Here is a 26,295-nt window from a genome sequence, read left to right as displayed (position 1 = left end):
TTAATTTATAAACACATTTATATATCCGTATGTGAAATTTTTAACTTTTATAGTCGATAAATAAAATAGTAATCTTTTGTATTTCAAAAAATTGTACGAGATTACGAAACTTTTTTTCCCGTCATCGAGATTATAAATTATCATAAAATTATCTTAATTATGTACTGTTGATAATATTTTGATAATTTTCACAAGTTCTAATCAATAAACAAAGAAAATAATTACACGAAATTAAGATGTATATATATATATATATGTATAAATATATCAGTATATAATTCAAAATTACAAGATTGAAGATGGAACCATTGACTCTAAAATCTAGTTGTGGAAGGACCCCAACAACTCATCTGCAAAACTATCTCCATTGACAACTCTGATTTCTCCATCTTACAGTGTTTCACATCATTGGAAATGGTGCTCATTGGTGACAAATAACAAGAAAAAGAGAGCATTTTAGCTTGAGCAAAAGCTCTAATATTGTTCTTGGCATGCTGCTTAACGGACCTTAGTGTATAATTCCATCTACAAATGCCTTGATCTTTCAATGTCTCCACAGCTCCAATTGCAGCTGCCACCATCCACATTTTCTTCTTCTCCGAAAAACCTTCCCACTCAAAACTACGTCGTCATCGAACCATTTTTTTCGCTATTTTTGTTAAAGACTTAATGGAAGTGAAGGAGGCTAATGGGTCCTTAATATAGTTAAACTATGGTAAAAGGAAATTTTTGGGTACTAAACGACGAGTGCTTAGCTTATGCCGACTGTCGTTTTGGACAAGAATTTTATATATATATTAATCGGTGGTTTCAATGTGGGGCAGAGAAGTATAGAGAAGAGAGGAGTGTGAAATGGACAAATTTGAGTAAGTATATTCCCTAAGTTTGAGGGCAAAAAGTAGAATAATTTTGTCTTTGGTTATATCAACTTGCACTGCGTTTTTTCCCCCACTATTATTTGATTGGGATACAATTATTTATATTGGAAGATGTCTTTATTCCATGATTGTGATTTAAATTAGAGTTTTTTTTTCCTTTTTTCTTTTATTTTTTTTCTAATAATCATTGTCAATCATGAAGATGAATATGGGATTTATTTTTTATTTGTTTTATTAGAATAATTTTTCTTTTTGGGTATGTAAGGGTGAGAAAACCGGTGGAAAGCTCAAGCTTTAAATATAAAATTAAAGGTAAGCATTTGATTGATTCGATTTTAAAATTTTGAAAATCAAATTAATTCGACCCTAGTAAAAATACCGAAACTAATTAAATTATAATAAAAAAATTGATAATAAATGACGTGAATGTAGATTATTTTTTAATTATATTCAATAGGTATAAATAATATTTATATATTATATACTTTAAAGATATTTTGAGATATATTTGAAAAATATTAACAATATTTATATATTAAATATATTATTAATAATCAATTTTTTGATCAAATTTTGACTAAAACAATCAAATAAACTACCCTTCTTAATCAATAATCGAATTCAATTAATTTAATCGATTATTTTGATTTACACTATTTATTTCTTTTCCCATTATTAGAATGTAAACTTAAAAAATGCAAAATGAGAAAATATATATGCTTCTGCTTCTTGGGCTATGGGCCCAGCCCAAACTTTATATGCACATGGTTAACCCAAGCATCAAGATGTTCATAATTGTAATTAAATCCTGACTGCTGGCTTGTGTGACTGAGATAGGCATTAGGAAGTCTTTGAGCAAACCTCTATGTGGAGCTTTAATTTCTGTATGCAATTATAGTTTATATGTTTATCAGGTTTCATCTGGAATTTGCAACTGTTGGTACTTCCAATTCTGATTTATAACCAAAAACTTTCACTCAATAATCCAATAAGTGTAAAGAAAAGGGAAGTTGAGCCATGTTTCTGATGGAAATTTAGCATTATATACACAAAATAATGTAGGGGAGGGGGGATTAATTAGGACCCCAACAGCTTAAATACATAACTTTTCTTAGGGACTCTTCAGATTGCTTCAACTTGTCATCTCTCAGTTTCTTTGACAAAGCAGAAGAAGTTGGGGTAGACAGCTTTTTAGCCTGAGAATATTGTCTGATGTTGGCCCTGGCATGGTGTTGGACTGATCTCAATGCATAATTCCACCTACAGACCCCTTGATCTTTCAATGCCTCTACCACCCCAATGCTTGCTGCCACCACCCAAGCTTTGCTTGCAGAACTCATATCTCTTCTTCTTTTGATTTTGGCGTTCCCTGAACTTATGAGTTTAGGCTGGAGAGGATTTGGATTAGTGCAAGACCTTTGATTTTGTCTGAATTTGCGGTTTTCTGGGGTGACAAAGGGAGGAGTTTTCTTATATAGTGAAAGGTTTAAGAGATAGTGGGGGGTGGTGGAGAATAAATGAGAGTGCAAAACCAGAGGCAGTTTGGGAGACACCCATGGTATTAGTTTAGAAACCAAGATCTAGCCCAATAAGATCTGTCTTTGCACCTGGACAATGAGCAGGAAAGAGACAAAAGTGTCAACAGAAAAAGAAAGATACACTGACTTAACACTGACTCATCTAAGATAAGGTGGCCTTTTGTTGTTTTTCTCTGGCAAGTGTAGTTTCATGGAAGCCCCTGTGGAAATTTTATTTGTGCCTTAAATGGAAGTGAAGGAGGATAATGGATATAATAAAATTATGTAAAGAAAAAAAAAGGCTTAAACAACAAATATAGGGATGATAATAGATACTCTTTGAGTGAGTATAAGTGAATATTTAATTCGATTATATAAAATATGAGTATTTTATATTTAAGTTTGAGATGGATTTGAACTGTAAATTTTAAAAAAATTAGGAATTAGAATTCCTAGAATTTTGGGTACTAAGCCAAGTGCTTAGCTTATGCTATTAAAGCAAATTAACAAAACATGGGTACAGAATTATAGAGAGAAAATAGGATTGTAAAATGGACAAATTTGAGTAACTATATTCCCTAAGTTAAGGGCAAAAGGTAGAATAATTTTGTCTTAGGTTATATCAACTTGCACTGTTTTTGGTTGGGTTCAATAATTTATATGGAAAGATGTCGATTCCATGATTGTGGCTTAAATTGGAGTTATTTATTTATTTAATAATCATTGTCAAATACATCATAAAGATGAATATTCCCCTTGATGGAATTTATTTTTTAATTTTTGTTTTGTTTTGTTTTATGACAACTCTTTGAAATCCATTCCACCTTTTTAAGGATAATTTGATTATATATATATATATATATCTGGGTAGGAAAACTAGAAAAAAGCACAAGTCTTCATTCTAGAATTAAAGGTGGGTGAGTATTTGATTTAATTTCGAAAACTGAATTATCATAAAAAAATATAAAAATTATCCTAATTATAACAATAATTAAAAATAAAAATAAATGAAGTCGATTTATTTTGATTGGTTATTTCGGTTTTGGATGGAAAGTTTTTTTTAATTATATTTTAAAAATATTAATAAGATTTATATATATGTCACCTCTGTGAGTGAAATAATCATGGTATAACATGGACATGGTGCAATTGAATGAGGGAGAATGTACCAAATTCCGTATAGAAAGAGATGAGATGTCCATATTAGGAATCAATTCCCAATTGCTTGCTTGTGTGAAGAAGTCTTTGAGCTAATCCTGAATTTTAGAGCTTTAATTTCTGTATGCAAATTACAGTTTACATGTTTATCAAATTTTATATGAATTTGCAACTGTGGGCACTCTCAATTTTGATTTGTAAGTTATAACCAAAATTTTCACTCAATAATCCGACTAGTGTAAAGAAAAAGGAAGTTGAGCCATGTTTCTGATAGAAATATAGCATTATATACACAAAATAATGTAGAGAGGAGGGGCTATATACACAAAATAATGTAGAGAGGAGGGGCTATTTAGGACCCCAACAGCTTAAATACATAACTTTTCTTAGGGACTCTTCATATTGCTTCAACTTGTCATCTCTAAGTTTCTTTGACCAAGCAGGAGAAGATGGGGTAGACAGCCTTTTAGCCTGGGAATATTGTCTGATGTTGGCCTTGGCATAGCGTTGAACTGATCTCAATGCATAGTTCTACCTACAGAGCCCTTGATCTTTCAATGCCTCCACCACCCCAATGCTTGCTGCCACCACCCAAGCTTTGCTTGCAGAACTCATATTTCCTGTCCTTCTGATTTTGGGCTTTCCTGAACTAAAGAATTAAGGCTGGAGAGAATTTGGATGAGTGCAAGACTGGTGATTTTGTCTGAGAATTTGTGGTCTTCTGGGGTGACAAAGGGAGGAGTTCTCTTATATAGTGACTGGTGTGAGAGATAGTGGGGGGTGGTGGAGAATTTATGAGAGTGCAAAAACATAGGCAGTTTTATCAACAGTTTGGGAGACACCTATGGTATTATTCTAGGAGCCAAGTCCATTTTCATGAGTAGCTTATTTATTTATTTCTTCAATATGATCGGTCTTTGTACCTGGACAGTGACAAGGAAAGAGACAAAAGTGTGAATAGAAAAAGGAGGATACACTGACTCAACCAAGGGGTGGCCTCTTGTTTTTATTGTCTGGCAACTGGCAAGTGCAGTTTCATGGAAGCCCCTGATTTAGCTTCGGAAAAACCAAATATAGTTAAAACAGGATGTTGTCATTTGTCAGCCTATAAAGGGGAGGAAAAAGGGGCAAATCTTCCAAAATCAGCTTTCAGAGATTTGAACAAACTTCAGAAGGATAATGGCATAATGTCATCAGATTCACCCAGACACTGTTGCTTCTGTAAATTTTGATTGGTAAAATTAGCAAATCTTCCAGAAACTTGGTGAATTTGTTTGATCATAAATAATCAAGCAATTCAGAGATCATAAGATTTTCCTAGTTTTAAGTCTGAATTTCTTAAGCTTTATGATCTTAAAAAAAGTGTATATTAGGACTGTTGTCTGTTAAAAACAATACTAACAATTTTTAGTCCATGGAAAAGGTAGTACTAAAGGTTAAGATGCAGCATTGGCATTGCAGCTGAAGTTTCTAATAATTTGATATTCTTCTCATTGTCTGCATACACAATAGGAATTGAACCATGAAGTTTTGGCTGAATAGTCTTAAATCCAAAGGGTTCTTTCTTTTTCCTTTTAACCTTCTGATTACAAACAGAAAACTACAATTTTTTTGTTCCATAATTAGAGCACCTTGCAGTTCTTTACACCCAAATCCACTGCTAAACTTGCTGATCTATGAATGGTATTCCTTTAAATCCTAGTAAGTTTCAAGCATACTGTTTACCTGCTGAAAATAAGTTTGGGTCTATCCGTGAACTGCTGAAAATCGAATTCAATTAATTTAATCGATTATTTTGATTTACACTATTTATTTCTTTTCTCATTATTAGAATGATGCAAAATGAGAAAGTATATATGCTTCAGCTTCTTGGGATACTGGCCCAGCCCAAACTTAATATGGACATGGTTAACCCAAGCATCAAGATGTTCATAATTGTAATTAAATCCTAATTGCTTGCTTTTATGACTGAGATAGGCATTAGGAAGTCTTTGAGCAAACATTGATTTAGAGCTTTAATCTCTATATGAAAATTACAGTTTAATATGTTTATCAGGTTTCATCTGGAATTTGCAACTGTTGGCACTTTCAATTCTGATTTATAACCAAAATTTTCACTCAATAATCCAACAAGTGTAAAGGAAAAGGGAAGTTGAGCCATGTTTCTGATGGAAATTTTAGTATTATATACACAAAATAATGTAGAAAGGAGGGGTTAATTAGGACCCCAACAGCTTAAATACATAACTTTTCTTAAGGACTCTTCAGATTGCTTCAACTTGTCATCTCTCAGTTTCTTTGACCAAGCAGACGAAGACGGGGTAGACAGCTTTTTAGCCTGGGAATACTGTCTGATGTTAGCCTTGGCGTGGTGTTGAACTGATCTCAATGCATAATTCCACCTACAGACCCCTTGATCTTTCAATGCCTCCACCACCCCAATTGTTGCTGCCACCAACCAAGCTTTCCTTGCAGAACTCATATCTCTTCTTCTTTTGATTTTGGGGTTCCCTGAACTCAAGAGTTTAGGCTGGAGAGGATTTGGATGAGTGCAAGACTTTTGATTTTGTCTGAATTTGTGGTTTTCTGGGGTGACAAAGGGGGGAGTTTTCTTATATAGTGAAAGGTTTGAGAGCTAGTTGGGGGGGGGGGGGGGGGGGGCGGGGCGGTGGAGAATAAATGAGAGTGCAAAACCAGAGGCAGTTTGGGAGAACACCCATGGTTTTATTCTAGAAACCAAGATCTAGCTCAATAAGATCTGCCTTTGCACCTGGCCAATGAGCAGGAGAGAGACAAAAGTGTCAACAGGAAAAGAAAGGTACACTGACTTAACACTGACTCAACTAAGATAAGGTGGCCTTTTGTTTCTTTTCTCTGGCCAGTGTAGTTTCATGGAAGCCCCTGTGGAAAATTTTTTTGTGACTTAAATGGAAGTGAAGTAGGATAATGGATATAATAAAATTAAGTAAAGAAAAAAAAGCTTAAACAACAAATGTAGGGATGCTAATAGATACTCTTTAAACGAGTATATGTGAATAGTAAATTTTAAACAATTGAGGAATTATATGCTATTAAAGAAAATCTTTAGAATTTTGGGTACTAAGCCAAGTGCTTAGCATATGCTATTAAAGAAAATTAACAAAACAATAATGTGATTAAAGAATTATAATTTCATTGACTATTATATTAAATAATTTCAACAGGGGTAGAGAATTATATAGAGAAAATAGGATTGTGAAATGGACAAATTTGAGTAACTATATTCCCTAAGTTAAGGGCAAAAGGTAGAATAATTTAGTATTTGGTTATATCAACTTGCACTGTTTTTGGTTGGGTTCAATAATTTATATGGAAAGATGTCCATTCCATGATTGTGATTTAAATTGGAGTTATTAATTTATTTTTGTAATAATCATTGTCAAATACATCATAAAGATGAATATTCCTCTTTATGGAATATATTTTTTAATTTTTGTTTTAGAGAACTCTTTAAAATCCATTCCACCTTTTTAAGAGTAATTTGATTATATATATATATATATAGGAGTAGGAAAACTAGGAAAAGCACATGTCTTCATTCTAGAATTAAAGGTGGGTGAGTATTTGATTGATTTGATTTTAAAATTTTGAAAATTAAATTAATCGAATTATCATAAAAAATATAAAAATTATCCTCATTATAACAATAATTAAAAATAAATGAAGTCCATTTATTTTGATCGGTTATTTCGGTTTGGATGGAGGGTATTTTTGAATTATATTTTTAAAAATATTAATAAGATTTATATATATTTCACCTATATGAGTGAAAGAATCATAGTACGACATAAGACATGGTACAATTGAATGAAGGAGAATGTACCAAATCCCGTATAGAAAGAGATGAGATGACCATATTAGGAATCAAACCCTAATTGCTTGCTTGTGTGAAGAAGTCTTTGAGCTAATTCTGATTTTTAGAGCTTTAATTTCTGTATGTAAATTACAGTTTACATGTTTATCAAATTTTATATGAATTTGCAACTGTGGGCACTCTCAATTTTGATTTGTAAGTTATAACCAAAATTTTCACTCAATAATCCAACAAGTGTAAAGAAAAAGGAAGTTAAGCCATGTTTCTGATGGAAATTTTAGCATTATATACCCAAAATAATGTAGGGAGGAGGGGTTAATTAGGACCCCAACAGCTTAAATACATAACTTTTCTTAGGGACTCATCAGATTGCTTCAACTTGTCATCTCTCAGTTTCTTTGACCAAGCAGGAGAAGATGGGGTAGACAGCCTTTTAGCCTGGGAATATTGTCTGATGTTGGCCTTGGCATGGTGTTGAACTGATCTCAATGCATAGTTCCACCTACAGAGCCCTTGATCTTTCAATGCCTCCACCACCCCAATGCTTGCTGCCACCACCCAAGCTTTGCTTGCAGAACTCATATTTCCTGTCCTTCTGATTTTGGGCTTTCCTGAACTAAAGAATTAAGGCTGGAGAGAATTTGGATGAGTGCAAGACTGGTGATTTTGTCTGAGAATTTGTGGTCTTATGGGGTGACAAAGGGAGGAGTTCTCTTATAGAGGAAATTATGAGGAAGTCTTTTTTGATAAAGATATTTTAAAAATAACTATTAAAATATGTTTAACTGTTTTTAACTATATTTAGTCATAATTTGACAAAAATACTTTTAAAATTATTTCAAATAAATTAAATCATCCATCACAATTTTTTTTCATTTGTGTTTCTGATTTCTCTCTCTCACCATCTCAATCTCTCAAATTTTATCGATTTCTCTTTTCGGCATTCATCTGCTATGCTTTCGATTTTTCTCTCCCACATTTTCATATTTCTCTTTCTTACGCTTTGAAGACATCAAATAATAATTTTGATGTGCTTAGATAGGTGGTTATTTGAAAAATTTGATTTTTAGGTATTTTAAGTAAAACTAAAACGGTAGAAATGATCACAGATGTTTGAAATAGCTTTTAATTGAATCAATTTGGACCTAAACACCAATAAACTCAAAAAATTAAAATTTATAAACCTCGATTTTTAAAAGATTTTTTTTTATTTTTAATTGAAATAGATATTTTAGATAAGAAAATTTATGTTTTGATTTATGAAAATATGTTAGAAACACTTTAATCGGTGTCAAATTGTCAAAAAAAATGAAATAAAGAGAGTTGAGAAGATTTGAAGTTTTGCTTCGTAAGTAATAACAACATTTTAGATATTAAAGTGTAACAAAATGTTTTTGAATATGACGTGTAACAACAGTATTTTTTTTTAACATGACGTGTAACAACCTTTTTTAATCATGACGTGTAATATGTTTTTGTACATTACGTATAATAATAGTATTTTTTTAACATGACGTGTAACAACCTAACCATGGCGTGTCATATTTTTTTTACATAGCATGTCACATGTTTCTATATATAACGTGTTATATGTTTCTGTATATGACGTGTCATATGTTTTTGTCTATGATGTGTAACAACCTAATCAGGACGTGTCACATATTTTTACACATGACGTGTAACAATTTAATCATGTTGTGTAATATATTTTTGTATGTTACGTGTAACATCTTAACGTATAATTTTATTAATAATAATTTTATCTAACTTGATTAAAAATAATTAAAATTATAAAAAATATATTTTTAAAAATATTTTATCTTTAAGAGTTATTTAAAAAAATAACCCTTTCTTATATAGCGAATGATGTGAGAGATGGTGGGGGGTGGTGGAGAAAATATGGGAGGGCAAAACCATAGGCAGTTTTATCAACAGTTTGGGAGACACCCATATTATTATTCTAGGAGCCAAGTCCATTTTCAGGAGTAGTTTATTTATTTATTTCTTCAATATCATGTCTTTGCACCTGGACAGTGACAAGGAAAGAGACAAAAGTGTGAATGGAAAAAGAAAGATACAGTGACTATACACTGACTCAACTAAGGGGTGGCCTCTTGTTTTTATTGTCTGGCAACTGGCAAGTGCAGTTTCATGGAAGCCCCTGATTTAGCTTCCGAAAAACCAAATATAGTTAAAACAGGATGTTGTCATTTGTCAGCCTGTAAAGGGGAGGAAAAAGGGGGCAAATCTTCCAAAATCAGCTTTCAGAGATTTGAACAAACTTCAGAAGGATAATGGCATAATGTCATCGGATTCACCTCGACACTGTTGCTTCTGTAAATTTTGATTGGTAAAATTAGCAAATCTTCTAGTTAAATTTGGTGAATTTGTTTGATCATAAATAATCAAGCAATTCAGAGATCATAAGATTTTCCTAGTCTTTAAGTCTGAATAACATGATTTCTTAAGCTTTATGATCTTAAAAAAAGTGTATATTAGGACTGTTGTCTGTTAAAAACAATACTAACAATTCTTTGTCCATGGAAATGGTAGTACTAAAGCTTAAGATGCAGCATTGGCATTGCAGCTGAAGTTTCTAATAATTAGATATTCTTCTCATTGTCTGCATACACAATAGGAATCGAACTATGAAATTTTGGCTGAATAGTCTTGAACCCAAAGGGTTCTTTCTTTTTCCTTTTAGCCTTCTAATTACAAACAGAACTACAAATCTTTTGTTACATAAATAGAGCACCTTGCTGTTCTTTACACCCAAATCCACTGCTAAACTTGCTGATCTATGAATGGTATGCCTTTAAATCCTAGTAAGTTTCAAGCATATTCTTTGCCTGCTGAAAATAATTTTGGGTCTATCCATGAACTTATCATCCAAAACCATATTCAATTTCATTCCATTTCTGGCAGCTGGGCTTTCTGGCCCTCAAGCTTTAACACCAACAAGCCAAATCTTGAACCAACCCCTACTCATCCAATATCCAAAAGATGAACCAGTAACAAAATTGGGGAGGCAAGGAAATATATTCTACTACGATAATATTTAACAATTTTCATTACATGAACATCCACAACACTAAAATCTAATAGTACTAGGACCCCAACAGCTCAAATCCATGACTTTTCTCATTCTCTCTTCAGATTTACTCATCAACTTATTTGAAGCAGCTGCTGAAGAAGAAGGAGAAAGCATCTTGGCCTGATGCTCAAATGATCTGATACTGTTCTTGATATGTTGATGCAGTGACCTTATAGTATAATTCCACCTACATATCCCTTGGTCTTTCAGTGCCTCTACTGCACCTATTGTGGCTGCCACAACCCAGACTTTCCTTTCTGCTCCACTCATTGTTAGAAATTCCTTTGCCTGCAACTATTGATTTGCAGAGGGTTGATGTTTGTGTTGAATTGTTGATATTGAGATGGAGAAAAGAAACCGGGTTGTGTTTAGTATTTATAGAGGAGCAGAGTTTGAAAAACAGTAGGCGGTTTGAGCCAGAGATCAGGAGGTAGAACTGTGGAAAGGGCCCCTGGTTTTTGGAGACAAATGATAAAAAAACCAAGTGCTTGCTTTCCCTACATTTCTTTTTAGTTTGTAATCATTAAGTTTGGGTTGGGGGGGCAAACCTTGGACTTTTTCCAGCAGGAAATGAGGTTGGTGGGCCAGTTTTTTATTTCTCTTAAACAAGAGAAGATTTTAAATTTAATTTAACGACAAATATATTTTTTTATTAAAATTTTTTAAATTTAAATTTTATTTTTTAAAAATAAAAAAATTTAGATCTAAATATTGTTTATAGAAAAATGAGATCTTAATATGGTTGCTAATTTTTTTAATCATGGTTTAAAATAATATTTTGTGTCAAAATTTTATATGATTGTGATATTATTTATTATACGTAAGATCTAAATGTAATTATTAAAATTTGTATAAAAATTTAAATTGATGATTATTAATACTTGATTTAAACTTAAAAAATTACTGAATCAATTATATTTTGAGAAGTTGTGAAGTAAAATATTATTTTTTTATTTTTCCATTACAATATTTAACTTGTAAAATTAAAGCTTAATCGTTCATACAAAAAAAAAAGCAAATACTATTTGACTTTCTCCTAATTGTTTGGTACGTAAAGGGGATTGAGTTAATAGCCTAATTAATATCGGATTAGATGAACATTAATTCTCAGAAAAATAAAAGAAAATTAAGAGATAGGAATTAAATTTCTTTTCTTTTTTTTGAAAGGCAAGAATCAAATTTCAGATGTATAATTCCTTGATTAAGAGCCCAACTCCCTAATTAATATTGCTACTAATCAATTGAGCCAGCTATAAGAGTAGTATTTATTTGTTAGTATTTTTTTTTTCACTTTTTAAAAAGTTGCTATAAAGAAATAAAAGGTAAATATTAAAATCATATGATTGATTAAAAAAATAGATAAATTATTATAATTTATAGTATCAATTTATAAATAAAATTAATCTATACAGAAATGAAAATCATGTACATTAATATGGAAAAACAATAGGCAGTTTTATTAACAGCTTGGGAATTGGTGGAAAGTGGAATGAAATCCCTGGTATTTTAAATACCAAGAAAAAGCTTTCCTGCTCATTTTGATGAATTAGTCAAATAACTCAACACCCTTTTATGAAGAATTTTTCAATAGTAAGGAAAATTTCAAGATGAATTTCTAGAAATTTGCTCATACGAATTGGCATTAGTTAGCTCAAATATCAAAATTTTCATCTCTTTTTATCCAAAATTTTAAGCTAATATTAATAGAAAATGTAAAGCATTTTTCTCAGAGCTAAGAAAATTCTCATTCTAGAACCATGGTTGAGCTTGTTAGCAAGTATTAACATCTGATCAAATCAAATCAAGCTCTGTCTTCAAGTAGAAGACTTTGGGTTTGAGTTTTGGAATGAGGGAGTTGCTCTCAACTTGTGTAGAATCCAATCAATGGAGTAGAAAGATCAGATAAAATGAAAATGTTTAGACTGAATTTGCATATATTTGATCACTTGATCTCCAAATCAATACATAGAGCCAAATCTTGAAACCATATATGAAAGACATAAAAAAGAAAAAGAAAAATTAAATACATCCATAGAGAATTGAGATTGTCTCTCTTTGTTTCTCTCTGCCAAAAATTTCTATGATCCCAAACATCAGAATCTAACAGTATTAGGACCCCAACAGTTCAAATCCATGACTTTCCTCATTTTCTCCTCAGCTTTCCTCCTCTTCTCCTCCCTCAACTTACTTGAAACAGCAGCTGAAGAAGAAGAAGAAGAAAGCATCTTGGCCTGAGAAAAGGACCTGATGTTGTTCTTGGCATGTTGATGCAGTGACCTTATAGTATAATTCCACCTGCATATCCCTTGGTCTTTCAGTGCCTCCACTGCCCCAATTGTAGTTGCCACAATCCAGGCTTTCCTTCCTGCAGCTGCACTCATTGTTAAAATGGGTTTGATACTCTTCTCTGAAAGTTTAAAAGATGGAGATTTCCTCAGGTTTTTTTCCTGGTGAGGTTCTGATCGAGCTTGGGTTGGAGGAATGAAAGTTTGGGTCCTTTTATATAGTTGGGAAACTACCGGCGGTTCAAGCAAAGCGAACAAGGAAAGAGAACCCGTGGTTTTTGGAAACAAAACCAGGTGCGTTGGTGGGCTTACTGCTGTTACTAGGCTGGAAAGTACTTTGGGATTTTCGATGCTTTCACTGGTATAAACTAATGGCTTAAACGTGTGACTGAAGGTTCAAGGAAATCTAACTTTCCTTGCAGACCAAACAAAAGAAAAGTTGTGTCCTCTTTCCCTGCTTCGGCCTTTTCCTTTTATAGAAAATGGCTATATTCTAAACCTAACTGTGCATCAGGATTTGGACCATCTGCTTAGGTGGATTTAGTCAGTAAATCATGGAAAAATTTTTGAAGGTTTGGATTGTGCCCTGTATTTGACATGGGTTTTCTTGTTTACTATTTAATATATAGGTGTTTTGTTCAAACTTGAATCAATCAGTTAGAAATATAATTTTGACTCCAACTTAAATTTTCTTACTAACCTGCCATGAACAAGACAATTTTGGGCGACACACTGTTAAAAAATAGGATTTTCCGACTGAATATTTCGTCGACAAAACTCAAAATTACCTCGATAATGCTTTAGATATATGGTGGCTCGATGTATAATTTAAATCCAAAGCCAAACTCAAATTCATTTCAATTTTTGGACAGGTACATGCCAAAGGCTTGAATAGAATCCTTCTAAACCATGAAAGGTACATTAAAATCTAACTGTAGGAGGACCCCAGGAGCTCAACTCCATCACCTTTTTGATGGACTGCTCAGATTTCTTTACCTCAAGTGGCAAAGATGGAGAAGAAAGCACCCTGGCCTGATCAGTAAAGGAGCTAAGATTGTTCATGGCTTGTTGGTACAATAACCTCAGGCCGTAATTCCATCCTCAGATTCCTTGGTCCTTCAATGCCTCCACTCCAAAAATTGTAGCAGCCACAATCCATGCTTCCTCTGTTGCACTCATTGTTTCCCTTTATAAGTTTTTAAGTATGGTGATAATGAAATGGGACTGATCATGTCCCTTTTATATGGGTTGGTGACCAAATATATTATTACATAAATGAAAGAGTACTATAAAACTATTGGTAGGTTGGTTTACCGTATTTGTCAAACACTTTAGGGAAAAGTTACATTTCTCCTTTTAATTTTGGACACAAAATCAAAAACTTATCTTAAAGAGGTAGTGCCTTTTTTACGTACTCAATAGGTGATTCATCTAATCTCTTCTTGATGTGATATTTATTAAAAGATTAAGAAAAGTTACCATTTTCCTTTTTATTTGGACACAAAACTAAGTATTTATGTTTTTCTAATATATTTAATAGGTGAAGGAAAGTTTATATTTATATACTTATCTCTTTCGGACATGATATTTGTCAATAATTTAGGGAAAGTTACCTTTCTCCTTTTTATTTTGGACACAAAATCAAGTGCTTATGGTACAAATTTACATTTATGATATACTTAATAGGTGGAGGAAACTTTATTTTTATATACCTAAGTCTCATCTTGTCTCTTACTGATATAATATTTACCAATAGTTTAGGGAAAGTTACCTTTCACCCTTTTATTTTGAACACGAACCCAAGTGTTTGTTTATGTTACAAACTTACTTTTCTCATGTACTTAATTGGTGGATGAAGGTGTATAGTTATATATCCAAATCTACGTTTTTGATATATTTAATAAATGGAAAAAAGTCTACATTTATATACTTGAGACCCATCTAATCTTTTATTGATATGATATTTATTAATATTTTAGATAAAATTACCTTTCTCCCTTTTATTTTGGACACAAAGCCAAGTGCTTAACTTGTTTATTTTAAACCAGACCATTGGTTCATTGCATCTAATTAAGAATTGAGGAAAATTCTTTTTTCCTTCATAAACCATGTGGTCTTAACCTTAATTTTGTTAATTAATTTAATTTCAATTCTTATGGTAAATAATATATAGTAGAATTCAATTGGGAAAATTAGGAAATGAAGCCAAAAACTAAATTTCTTTATAGTTAAATTAATCTTAATATAGAAAATAATTAATTAACTAATCGGTATGGGGATTTTTAGTCTTGAATTATTTTTTTGTGCTGAATTTTTATCAATTTGGAAACAATAATATGGGGATTTTAAGTCTTTCCCTATCTTCATGTTAATTCACTAAGAGTTAAATTCATGATCAACAAAAATAACAATTATATAACCAAATTTATCCCAAAAGGAAAAAATAAAAAAAAATATGCAGAAAGTTCATTCTAATCTCAAACTCAACATTTGAACAATTTTTTTTAATTGTTCAAGTAATGTAATATTTAGTGCAAAAATGGGCATTACATATATACAAAAAATAAAAAAAGATTAAACGGGGGGTTAATTAGGACCCCAACAGCTCAGATACATGACTGTTCTAAGTGATTCCTCTGACTTCTTCAACTTCTCATCATCCCTCAGCTTCTTACACAAAGCAGAAGAAGATGAAGCAGGAAGTTTTTTCTTGGCTTGAGAACATGATCTGATGTTGTTCTTGGCATGCTGTTGGATTGACCTTAGAGCATGGTTCCATCTACAAAAACCTTGATCTTTCAATGCCTCAACAGCTCCAATGCTAGCTGCTGCTACCCAAGCTCTTGTTGAAGAACTCATGGTTTTTCTTTTCTATGCCCTTTTGAGAGTAATTTGAAAAGAAAGTGGAAACGGGATTTTTTGTTTTCTGGTTGTTACTTGATTTGTTGAAGGAAATGGGGGGTGGGATGAGAGTTTCTTATATAGAGGAAAGTGTTGGAGAGAAAACCAGAGATGGTATTTGCCTAAACAAAAGGCTAAAAAGCCAGCCGATGGTATAAGGCTAAACAAAAGGCTAGTGGTATTATAATAAAATAAATGGCTTATCTGTATCCGACAATGGAGACAATAATGAGATAATGGTGGGGGTAGGAATTGCTACGGATAAATCCCCAAGATAAGATTGTTGGCTTGCTTTTCTAGTTTCTTTGTGTATGGGAGCTGAACCCTTCCCATCCAAGTCATAACATTTGTCCTATTCTAACAAGGTAAGAGTAAAAATCATCCCATCAACTAGAAGATAAAAGCAGGGGCAGTAAATCAGATTGGAGGAGCTTAACTGAGGTGAGTTATGTCAAATTCAATAGGAAATTTGAAAGAATCAGCTGCCCCGAACTTTCTTTTTTCTTCCCAATCATCAGGAGATTCTCCTTCATCAGTACTATCTTCATTATCCTCGTCGCAGCAACTGGTAGGTGAAGAGGGATCGTGCATACTTTTGGATCTGCAAAATGGGGTAGCAAGCATGCTTACTTGACCAAAGTGAGATATTTCAACAACAACTGTGTCATCATCTACTGGGAGGGGTTGTTTCCATGGCTCTCCATCCATCCTCATAAACATGTGATCGGCTGCTCCCTTGTTGAACTCAAAGCGTACTGCGTTGGCCTAAAATGTAGACAGATCCATCAGATGGGGAAAACTAAGATCAGAATGATGGAAGGCAGCTACAATGGCTTGGCATCCTACCTGTGCTAAACGAGTCCCATGTCCGTTTGGAGCAAGCAAAACAAGCCCATGCAATACATTTCTAAAACCGACAATCTCAATCATGCCATCATCCACAAAAGGAGGAGTAAAGCCTCTCTGTGAACCAAGAATTTAGCAAAATTGGCAATCAGAACCTTCTGGTGAGAAATCAGTCCAAATCTAACTACAATTTCAGCTATGATTATAGTTCGGATTATAGCAGAAGATAGAGGAAGAGAGGAATAAGAACAAACATCACGGTATTTCTTCCTGTATGGTTTTCCCCATGGATTGAATCCACCAGAGAAACTAGGCAAATTAAGGCAGACGATAGACTTGATGCTGTATAGGAAAGAAATTACAAGTATAAGGAGAAGTAGGACTACAAATGAGAAATCAAAATGTTGATTATAATTATAACAGTATATCCAGGCTATACATATGAAAAGAAACACATAGTTTTGACCTGCGAGGTATGTTGAGGTCCTCCCATTGGCCTTGTTTCTTCATAATCATAACCTTTGTTAGCTGAGCTATGTTCCTGTATTGAAATTAAGCCATTCTCAAACTCTGGCAACCAAACAGAGGGCAACCATGACTCGAAGAATGAATGACATCCTAGGGCGCAAGAAGCTTACCCAAGAAACAAAAGAATACAAAATAATCCAATGGGAGCAAATAGAGATCAAAGTTGAATGCTCAGTAGTGACAACTTAACCAGGCAATAAATGCACTAACAGAAAGCACACATGGTATCATTCAGCAGAAAGACATGACTGATAAGCTTATGTAAATAAAGCTCTAAAAAACTGAAGACATGACTGATGAGCTAGAAAATCAAAAATATCTAACACATATGAAAACTTCATGGAGTAGAGCGCAATAATCTAAATACAAGACCAATGATAAAACCTTGCAGCATCATAAAACTAGCAGGACCTTATTAACTAGATAAGTAGTTAGCCAAGTGACATGACCAATAAAAAGAGAAAGGCACACGAATCATTTGCTTGATACTGAACCCACAAATTGATTATCAGTATCTTCAGTTCTTCACAACTGTAACTCATATGAATACTATACAATATGGTTAATTTTCCCCAACAAGCATTATCAACAAAATTAAAATAAATAGCAAGCTGAGAAGCGTTAAATATCAAGCCATCATGCATGTTCTTCTAAACAGGATGGGAGCTATTATTGCCAAACATCTGTAAGAAGACTCACAGTGAAGAAGGATGAAAAGGAGACGAAAGCCATGATTGAGTACATCCAAGCTTTATGTAAGTACTCTGCTTCACCACAAAGAAATGAGAACTCATATAAGTTACAGAATAATCTTGAGGATAACGATACAAGGGAAAGGAAACTTATAGATAGCTTAAAAGAAAAGATCCTGTCATACACTATATTATTAGTAAGTAAGCTACAACTACAGCAATACATAAAAGTAGTATATTTATGCAAACATGTATGAAGATATCTCCAGTCTGAATACACAAACATGTGTGAGAGAGAGAGGGAAACTTGTATAATCAGTATTTCATTTGTTTTTTCAGCTAGGAACTTAAAAGTATTAGTAGGACTACATATGGTTCCAGATAATTAAAGGTTATTCCACATATCAAAAACCTTTATCACTGCAGAAACATATGTTTACCTGATTAATTAACTGATTTCTGAATTTTTCTGGGTGCAATTTCCTCTCTGAGTGAAATGCATATGATATTTGAGCATCCATTCCTGACCAGAACAAAATCTTATTTAATAGTATTAACAACCAGGTAGGTACCAAACAAAATTTCACATGTAAATAATTTGGGCCGACTTCATCCTTTTAAGATTTTTGGAGTATAAAGCTTTGGTAAATTAAACTACACTATGATACTTAAAGGTCTTATAGAAACTTGAATGCCCTTAAAGCCTAATCATAATAATCAGCATAAAAGTTTTTCTCACCAAGATCTAAATCTAGAAATGGAGGTAACTAACTACAAACAATCATATGCAAAAGCAATACAGCTGGGCTAATGATGTTCTTCATTGTGAGGCTTACTTCCATGGCAAAATCAGCATAAAAGTTTTAAAAGAGAAGATGGAAAAATTATATGTGGCTCCACGAAGTAATCCTAAGTGTGCAATAATTCTATCTCCCATTGAATCACTCTACCTCCAAAAATGCCTCAAATGACCAATTGCATGATATATATAGTGGGGGGAAACCATCTCAATATAATTGACTGTTCAAGCTTCCCATGCCCATCATGTCAAGGCCAAAATGCTATGTTCGATGGATCTATATATCAGGTTAAACTTGTAGAAATGCTATGTTGGACTGTAAGGGCTCAAGTTGAAGACAATAACAGAAGGGAAATCACTGACTACTACTTTCACCAAGCCAAGTCCTAAGAAGCACCAGAGTTTACACAACATGAGATGCTTGGATGAGTAATACAAAGGTACAAATCTGTATATCTACATGTCTTTAGAAAGTAAGAAATTTTTCCCTTTTTAAAATTATAAAAATTTTCATACTAGATTATATTTCCTACCCATGCTGAAGTAGTTCCAAAATCCTCCACGGTACGTGTGATAACCCTCCTGAGAAGTGAGAACATCCAAAAACATTTTTCCAATAAGCATAGAAAACAACCCACATTCATATGAAGCATGTAAATATTAAAGGGGAAATCAATCATGTAAGAATGATGATTTGAACCCCCACAACAGAATAGAAAACAGACACATACCATGTTAAGTTTGTCTGTCTGAGAGATGCGATGAAATGCATGCAAAGAATGGGGTAGTTCAAGAGGTGCAATGGGATCACAGGAACCTTCAGTAGGGGCCCTCATTCGCATGATAATATGCCAGCTGAAATTTCATTGAATGAACTGTAGCATTAGTAATAAAAGGGAAAATATATTGAAGCTTTTAGCATGTAAGCAACTGAATTTCTTTTTCCATTATGACATGGCAAATTATAACCATAAGAAAGTGAAAGTAAAGAAAGAATTGCTAGTATAAGTATAAAACCACTATTTAATCTAGGTTCAACAAGTAATGAATTCTTTTCACGTTCATTTAAATTTTGAAAAGTTCTGGCAGAGATTATCTTTCTTCTTGTTAAGCTCATAGTAATGCACAGTTCATATTTGCAAAGCCACATCATATCACATTGAAGGCTTCAGAGGACTATGAAAGATGTCAAAAGGGTATGAACATATGACAAAAGCCATTAGGAAGATGTTTTGGTGGCAGAAATTTTGAGTGGTCAAGTGAACATGGTTTAGTAAGATATTGCACGAAACAAGCATAAAGCTCATAAAAAGTGTGGCGACACAAATATAATCCACATGCTGAACTCCGTAATTAAAGTTTCTAGAAACTAGATGCATGTCAAAGTCATCAAAAACTATCTCTTGCATTCAGTAGGGGTCGCTCAGGCAACTTCCATATTTCACTCCTTCCTGAACCTTCAAATGCAACTCGACATTGTTCACAAATAGAGGGTTCTGCTTTTGGCCGCAACATGATATGGGAAGATAAAGCGCTACGAATTACTTAGCAGGAAATAAAAGATATGTAAAAGCATGTGTGTCTGTTTTTATAGTAGCTTGATGAAAACCAGGAAGACAACAGCTAAGGAGTTTATTACCTGTCAATTTTCATTTCCTTTGCATTCTTTACTTGTTCCAAGAATGACAATACAGATTGGCAGTCTGTACCAGGATTTTTCTTTCCCTGCAAATTAACCAAACACAAAGTGTGACTGAGATGAGCCAATACTTCCAGTACATACTGTATGTCAATTGTAAAACAACCATTTCCAAAACAGCGTACACTAGTAAATGATTTCTAGAACAGAGCAACTAATTATTATCATCCATTCATCTAAGGAGATTGAAAAGGCAGTTTGGCATCAATGACAACAATAAAATGAAAATTTAGCAGCATAGGTTTACCAATTTCCAGCTTAAAAGGATTATGCTTGTAAATTTTTGTTTCTTTCTTTGCCAATACCAATTGATGAGAGATTTGACAATAAAATGGGGACAAAAACAGAAAAGAGAAATCATCATTCTTATTAATACAAAGACATTATTCCAACAATTAGACACATTTTGTGATTTACATGATAGATGACACCATTATAAGAGAAAAACAAATACAAAAAATAAAAAAACCAAGCTGCAAACCATTATGAACTGACAATTAATAAAATAAACTACATTGCTTTTCAAAAATAAAATAAACTACATGAGACAAGTGAGCATCATCCTACCCAGCCAAAAGAAAACGGTAGGTTGTTTCCAGTTCCCAGAGGCACTGTAGCAACTGGAGGTGGCTGAGGCAGTTTAAGATCAGATATTACACCAAGAAGCCAGCCAGCTGTACCATCACCACCTGCAACCTAATAAACAGTCTAAGCATATATTAGAAATAAAATTTAGATATCAACTGTGTACATAGATAACATGGATGTATGTATATGTGATGTATGTGTATACATCTTAGTAAAGAAGACAAACAACCTAATAATAATTATAACCAGTTACTTAATATGTCAACTCACGATTATTCTCAAGCTATTCTGAATAGCTGGAGCCAAAACATCCCCATGCTGTTCAAGTGTCCCCAGAGTGGCATAAATTTGGTGTAGCACCTTATCAGGTTTCGTCTCCCTCAAATCAAAAACCTGAGAATCAATCAGCCAAGTACCAATTGATTGTGAAGATGAATACTCATAGTCAAAATTGCATTGTCCTCTAAGAGCAGGCAGAGGTAAATAAACAAAACAAATACCTGGTTTTTGTTAAGAACAGAACTATACGTAAGAAGAAGATCCCCACCAAGCTGTCCACCACTTTTGGAGTTGATAAACACTAACACTGGACAAGAAGGCATCCATAGTGGTTTCTTTGGTTCTGATCCAGGAACCAGTATATAATCTGGAATATAGTATTCAGTCAAAATATTGTCTGACATAACATCACCCATCCCTGCCTCCCAGCTGTAGGTTACATATATCAGAAAAGATCAACAAATTCAGAATACTATTATAAGTCTGCAGCAATCATGTACGTGCATCAACATTTTGCTTGTGTAACAAAAGCTAAGAAACATAAGACTTCGAAAGAATAAACAGAAACTTGGGGAGTAATACAAAAAATACTTATGCCACTCAATGAGCACTACAAACCCTCCATGAAATCCTTTCTCTCCTTTCGTTTAGATATAATATATAGTTGACAATTGGGAAAAATTGCATAAAACTTGAAAACAGGGATAGCTAAGCATGTAATTCTTATTGCATTTCACCAAAGAAGTGTCATTTCACACCAGAAACAACCCAATTCAAGGAATTTAATCAAACAGGGAGAAGATTTTACTATTTACTGATCCAAACTATGGAACATATTCTAAATTTCAGTTATTTCTTTAAATTAAATTAAATACATTAATAATCAGCAACAAAAAAATACTTAGAACCTTCTAGAAAGAAAACTACGAATATATCTAGCCATGAGTTGTGATCCCAAGGACAATTCAACCAAGCCCTTCCCAGGGAAAAACGACAGCTTCTTAATCAAAGCCATTCTCTTCTATCACAAAACCGATAAAAAAACACTCAAAAACCGCAACTAGAATTAAGCACGAATCATCAAATGCACGATTCCTCTTCGTTTTTCCCTCAATTTTCCCTCTCTCTCATATACTGAATCAGCTCAAATAAGCTAAAGAGAACAAGCAAAGGAGCTGAAAATCTTCAAAATGCACGCTTTTTCTTCGTTTTCCTTAGTTTCTCTCCTTTATCAGAAGAAAAATGAATAAAAAACGCAAAAATAAGCTAAGAAATCTTCAAACGCTCGATTTTCTTCGTTTTTTTCCCCTCGCTTTTTCTGTCCTCTGTTAGAAAACCGATAAACAAACCCAAAATAAGCTCAAAATCTCTCAAAATGCTTGATTTCTCTACGTTTTTCCTTCGTTTTTCTCTCCTCTATCACAAAACGAATAAAAGAACGGCAAAAGAAACTCAGAATTCTCAAATGCGCACTTTCTCTTTGCTTTTCGCTCGCCTTTTCTCTCTCAAACGATAACAACGCAAAATCCGCAACAGAGAAAAGCAGGAAAGTTTCTAATCCACGTTTCCTCTGCTTTTTCTTTCCCAAACAGAATCATACAATATTCAAATTAAAAATTAAAAAAAAAAAGAAGCCAATGCTTTACCTGAAGAAGAAAGAAACTGTATCGTACTGTGGAGGAAGATAACCGTAGGAATCCAAGCTCAAGATTCTAAGCAAAATCAACAAGCCTTCTTCTTCTTCTTCTTCGAATTTAATTTATTATAATATTCGAAACGCGGATTGGTTAGAAAGTAATCAAATGTCAATTAAACACAAACAAATAAGAAAAAAATATCGAAAGAGGAAAGAAGCTTCGGCTTTCGCTTTTGCAACCATGGCTGCTGTTGTCGTTTTTTGCTTCTATTTTCGTCGTTTCGACGTTTACCATTTCAAAAAAACCTTAAGAAGCAAAAAAGCAGCCAAAACTGGGAAGGACTTTGATTTCTTCAAAAAGTTAATGTTTGGCCAACTGAACGAGGACAAGAGCGATCGGGACGATAACTAACTGTTGTTCAGTTCGGTAGGGTTTAGGATTTGTTGAAGAGAAGAAAGAATGAGGGAGTGACACGTTAGATGAAGGGCGAGATGGGGAGAGATGATTGGTTTGTTTGGTTTGGGGAAGTCAGGAGGAGTTGTAGTGAATTTGAGTCTGTTGTAACTGAAAGCAAAGGAGGAAACGACGTGGCGCCTTCGTTGTTGTCGCGTGTTGGTCCAGTTGGAAATGACCACGACTTTTCCATTGACTTTTATTGACCTTTTAGGTTTGACTTTTAGGGCCCAAAAAGGACCCTTTGGGCCCAAAATGGGCCTGAAGATAGGACCGTAAAATTAATTAAAGAAATTTATGGCCCAGCTCGCAAGCTCTTGTTAGAAACCGAAATATAGTTCAAACCAAAATAATCGATGGAAACAAATTGAATTTGATTAATTCAAGTAATCTATTCAATTATTTTGATTGGTTTTTTGTGTCCAAAATTTAAAAAACCAATCATTAATAAAATATATATTTTTTATATATAGATAATATTAATATGTTTAAAATATATTTAAAAAATACCTTTTATCAAAATAACCAACTAGATAAATCGATTTCAATTGTTTTTGGCTTTTTATTATAATTCGGGTAATTTCAATTATTTTTAATGGGAATAGTTTATTTAATTTTCAAAATTTTAATATCGAACCGATAAAACCCAGCCAAATGATCATCCATGTTCAAATTTTAAGGAATCCAATTTAGGTCACAACTTCTTTACTTTTAGTAAATCTACATTAACATTGACAACAAACCATAAAATATCTAATTTTCTATATTTAACTAATAATAGCAATAAAAGTCCTCGACATAATTTGTAATTTTGTGGTATTTAATAATGTTTATTAAAGACTATAAATAGTGGGGTGGGAAAAAAATAAAATGATACTTTAATTATCCTTGAATAATTGGGGCTATGTGCATCATCATCATCAAAGTCAATGACATGTATTTGATATGATTTGTTCACAAATGAGAATGATAAGTGAGGAAGCAAGTTCCATGTATTGGACTAATCTTTACCTAATTAATAAAATACCAAAAAGTAATAAATACTTCTTTGTAACCAAAGTCTTTTGAATTAATTAAGATGATTATTGTTTTCTATATGCACCACAAGTGGAGACATAAGGCTAGGGTTAAGGTTTCAAGATATGACAAAATAGTTAGATGAGGCCATTTGGTAAGGTTTGATTTGATTTGAACTTTGAACAACCTTGAGCTTTCTTAGTGTTAAAGGAGATTGGCTTTACTTAACAATTTGATATTGACATTGAGTTGAACTTGCTTAATAGTAAAGACCTAGCATGGGTGATTGTCGGTAAGTTTTGAGTTTAGGGTTTAGGGTTTATTAATAAGTTGGAATTTTTTATTGAAATTTTTTCGATCGAAATAAGTGGGATTTTTTTATAGTGTTTTCAAGTCAACTTGTTTGAATTTAACCAAAGAAAGAAGGCTTTTTTTGTTTTTTCTTTTTTAAAGTTCTTTGTTAATTATTTTCCAAGAGTTTGCTATGTATTTCAATGATTTTTTGACCAAAAATAAGTACATTACAAAATGGCTCCGTAGAAAAATAAAATTATCGTTGAAATCATATCTCAAATTTTATTTTTTTTTTGCATTCAAACATGTAATATTATAACAACTACCTAGCTAGCAACTATTATAAATTAAAAAATCCTATATCTAGGATGAAAAATCCATCAACATTCAATGGTTGTTGAGGGACTGAACAAACCCTTTGAACATGAATTAACAATAATTAAGGCATTAAATACCTAGATTTAGGACATTTTTACTATCAATTAAGATTTTAAGGTTTAATTACTATTTAATATGATATTGTTTTAAGAGAGAGTGTCTCCAATGGCACGACAAGAGACTAAATTATAATATCTAGCAGTGCTACTTCAACCATACAAAAAAGAGAAGAATATATGCATAAAATATGCTAGGCAGAGTGGGAAGCTATAAGACAGATTTTGGGATTAATTAAATATTTAATTCTTTACTAACTTATTTGGGGTCCCATTGCAAATCTTAGTGATTCTTACCTTTTTGATAACATCTATATGTTTATAAATTTTTTAATGTTATCACTTCAAAATTTTGTTAGTACTATTCTTTTATATTACATGGATGGCATATCTAAAAAAAACCCAACAAAATGAAAAAGTAGAATACTTAAAAAAATCACAAAACCATTCAAGAAAATTAAATATATTTTTATTTTTATTATATTCAATCAAACCATTTTATTTTTATTTTAGATCAAATAATTATTTATCATTAACAAATTAATTTATTGTTAGTCAAAAAGTTACATGTCATTTTATACTGCTTGATGCTAATATGACGTAATGGCTCATCTGTCAAGTAATTTTCAATTAGAATCTTAAAAATTTATACTCATAAATAAAACGTATGTCCTATATTTTTCATTCAACGGGATGTAAAAAATAAAACTAAATATTGGAATCTTATTTTTTACCAAAAAAATAAAATTTTATGTACCCCAAAAGTAGGTTGATCCTTTAGTTTAAAACATAATCATGTAATATGAAGCTAGCTATGTTTAATATGTTGTCATGTATAAAGAGTTGAATTTCAATAAATCATGATAATAAGGTCACTCTGTCACTTATAACGTCGCATATATAATAGGGATTTTTCAATAACTGATGATGCATAAAATTTAATAATTATAAGTAAATTGCGTTATAATCATGAACAAAAAGATACACACAATATACAAAACCAGTATCTTTGTGTTGATAATTAAGGTCAGAAATCTATAATGGTATAAAACTTGAAACATTGAACCTGTCTCTTGTCATCACGACCTAATAATATAGGATTCTATGTATCCAAATAGTGACAGCAAATTAGGTAAATGCTTCAGTATTATCACATGCATATTTAATTTGGTTAACAAACTCTTCAATTCTAGTTTGACCTGCAAACAATTTCTGCAGCCGCAGCTAGCCTGCCTTCACCTCTCTCTCCCTCCCTCCCTTGTCTGGTTACAATCCATCCATTCAACGCCCACAAAAGCAGCAATCACCTTTTCCCAATCTGCAGTTGCGGCTATGAAGCTTGG

General features: G+C 32.8%; 8 protein-coding genes and 2 pseudogenes across 10 annotated transcripts; all 10 read right to left on the bottom strand.

Moving 5' to 3' along the window:
• Nucleotides 1–242: 242 nt before the first annotated feature.
• LOC148761484 (uncharacterized) lies at nucleotides 243–626 on the bottom strand. The gene has a single exon (XM_088808415.1). The coding sequence runs from the start codon at nucleotides 585–587 to the stop codon at nucleotides 315–317; it is 273 nt and encodes a 90-aa protein (XP_088664541.1). The 5' UTR covers nucleotides 588–626; the 3' UTR covers nucleotides 243–314.
• A 1,245-nt stretch (nucleotides 627–1,871) lies between these two features.
• LOC18593807 (uncharacterized) lies at nucleotides 1,872–2,445 on the bottom strand. Its single transcript, XM_018125065.2, has one exon. It carries the CDS (start codon nucleotides 2,216–2,218, stop codon nucleotides 1,952–1,954), a length of 267 nt encoding a protein of 88 aa, XP_017980554.1. The 5' UTR covers nucleotides 2,219–2,445; the 3' UTR covers nucleotides 1,872–1,951.
• A 1,347-nt stretch (nucleotides 2,446–3,792) lies between these two features.
• On the bottom strand, nucleotides 3,793–4,410 carry LOC108662955 (uncharacterized; annotated as a pseudogene).
• A 1,305-nt stretch (nucleotides 4,411–5,715) lies between these two features.
• On the bottom strand, nucleotides 5,716–6,193 carry LOC108662952 (uncharacterized). Its single transcript, XM_018125064.2, has one exon. It carries the CDS (start codon nucleotides 6,033–6,035, stop codon nucleotides 5,769–5,771), a length of 267 nt encoding a protein of 88 aa, XP_017980553.1. The 5' UTR covers nucleotides 6,036–6,193; the 3' UTR covers nucleotides 5,716–5,768.
• A 1,426-nt stretch (nucleotides 6,194–7,619) lies between these two features.
• On the bottom strand, nucleotides 7,620–8,091 carry LOC108662953 (uncharacterized). Its single transcript, XM_018125066.2, has one exon. The coding sequence runs from the start codon at nucleotides 7,986–7,988 to the stop codon at nucleotides 7,722–7,724; it is 267 nt and encodes an 88-aa protein (XP_017980555.2). The 5' UTR covers nucleotides 7,989–8,091; the 3' UTR covers nucleotides 7,620–7,721.
• A 2,197-nt stretch (nucleotides 8,092–10,288) lies between these two features.
• Nucleotides 10,289–10,939, bottom strand: LOC108662951 (uncharacterized). The gene has a single exon (XM_018125062.2). It carries the CDS (start codon nucleotides 10,768–10,770, stop codon nucleotides 10,498–10,500), a length of 273 nt encoding a protein of 90 aa, XP_017980551.1. The 5' UTR covers nucleotides 10,771–10,939; the 3' UTR covers nucleotides 10,289–10,497.
• A 1,464-nt stretch (nucleotides 10,940–12,403) lies between these two features.
• Nucleotides 12,404–13,131, bottom strand: LOC18593806 (uncharacterized). Its single transcript, XM_018125060.2, has one exon. It carries the CDS (start codon nucleotides 12,879–12,881, stop codon nucleotides 12,594–12,596), a length of 288 nt encoding a protein of 95 aa, XP_017980549.1. The 5' UTR covers nucleotides 12,882–13,131; the 3' UTR covers nucleotides 12,404–12,593.
• A 481-nt stretch (nucleotides 13,132–13,612) lies between these two features.
• Nucleotides 13,613–13,989, bottom strand: LOC148761483 (uncharacterized; annotated as a pseudogene).
• A 1,265-nt stretch (nucleotides 13,990–15,254) lies between these two features.
• Nucleotides 15,255–15,816, bottom strand: LOC18593805 (uncharacterized). Its single transcript, XM_007021181.3, has one exon. It carries the CDS (start codon nucleotides 15,642–15,644, stop codon nucleotides 15,372–15,374), a length of 273 nt encoding a protein of 90 aa, XP_007021243.1. The 5' UTR covers nucleotides 15,645–15,816; the 3' UTR covers nucleotides 15,255–15,371.
• LOC18593804 (diacylglycerol kinase 1-like) lies at nucleotides 15,255–23,272 on the bottom strand. 3 transcript variants are annotated; one of them, XM_018125031.2, is made up of 13 exons: nucleotides 22,764–23,272; nucleotides 21,339–21,546; nucleotides 21,109–21,231; nucleotides 20,818–20,946; nucleotides 20,191–20,276; nucleotides 19,283–19,406; nucleotides 19,085–19,133; nucleotides 18,193–18,275; nucleotides 17,760–17,824; nucleotides 16,999–17,073; nucleotides 16,787–16,874; nucleotides 16,533–16,649; nucleotides 15,255–16,451 (listed from the first exon to the last, which is right to left on the bottom strand). In XM_018125031.2, exons 2-13 carry the CDS (start codon nucleotides 21,531–21,533, stop codon nucleotides 16,119–16,121), a joined length of 1,467 nt encoding a protein of 488 aa, XP_017980520.2. In that variant the 5' UTR covers nucleotides 21,534–21,546; nucleotides 22,764–23,272; the 3' UTR covers nucleotides 15,255–16,118. The 3 variants fall into 3 exon arrangements, with proteins under 3 accessions (XP_017980520.2, XP_088664397.1, XP_088664398.1); XM_088808271.1 differs by having other exon boundaries at nucleotides 21,339–21,484; XM_088808272.1 differs by lacking the exons at nucleotides 21,339–21,546; nucleotides 22,764–23,272 and having other exon boundaries at nucleotides 20,818–20,958; nucleotides 21,109–21,234.
• Nucleotides 23,273–26,295: the final 3,023 nt, after the last annotated feature.

The sequence above is a fragment of the Theobroma cacao genome, chromosome 7 (assembly GCF_053813885.1).
Source record: "Theobroma cacao isolate CCN51 chromosome 7, ASM5381388v1, whole genome shotgun sequence".
NCBI classification, from domain to species: domain Eukaryota; kingdom Viridiplantae; phylum Streptophyta; class Magnoliopsida; order Malvales; family Malvaceae; genus Theobroma; species Theobroma cacao.
The sequence above is the reverse complement of the archived record's forward strand: the minus strand, read 5'-3'. Positions and strand labels throughout refer to the sequence as shown.

Excerpts from the sequence above, each read along its gene's own strand:
- LOC18593805 (XM_007021181.3), bottom strand. The coding sequence starts at position 15,644 with ATGAGTTCTTCAACAAGAGCTTGGGTAGCAGCAGCTAGCATTGGAGCT.
- LOC108662952 (XM_018125064.2), bottom strand. The coding sequence starts at position 6,035 with ATGAGTTCTGCAAGGAAAGCTTGGTTGGTGGCAGCAACAATTGGGGTG.
- LOC108662953 (XM_018125066.2), bottom strand. The coding sequence starts at position 7,988 with ATGAGTTCTGCAAGCAAAGCTTGGGTGGTGGCAGCAAGCATTGGGGTG.
- LOC18593807 (XM_018125065.2), bottom strand. The coding sequence starts at position 2,218 with ATGAGTTCTGCAAGCAAAGCTTGGGTGGTGGCAGCAAGCATTGGGGTG.
- LOC18593806 (XM_018125060.2), bottom strand. The coding sequence starts at position 12,881 with ATGAGTGCAGCTGCAGGAAGGAAAGCCTGGATTGTGGCAACTACAATT.
- LOC108662951 (XM_018125062.2), bottom strand. The coding sequence starts at position 10,770 with ATGAGTGGAGCAGAAAGGAAAGTCTGGGTTGTGGCAGCCACAATAGGT.
- LOC148761484 (XM_088808415.1), bottom strand. The coding sequence starts at position 587 with ATGTGGATGGTGGCAGCTGCAATTGGAGCTGTGGAGACATTGAAAGAT.
- LOC18593804 (XM_018125031.2), bottom strand. The coding sequence starts at position 21,533 with ATGGGTGATGTTATGTCAGACAATATTTTGACTGAATACTATATTCCA. Across the intron at positions 20,277-20,817 it reads TACCGTTTTCTTTTGGCTGG|GGAAAGAAAAATCCTGGTAC; the intron begins GTAGGATGATGC and ends GTTAATTTGCAG. Across the intron at positions 17,825-18,192 it reads GAAATCAGTTAATTAATCAG|AGTACTTACATAAAGCTTGG; the intron begins GTAAACATATGT and ends GTGGTGAAGCAG.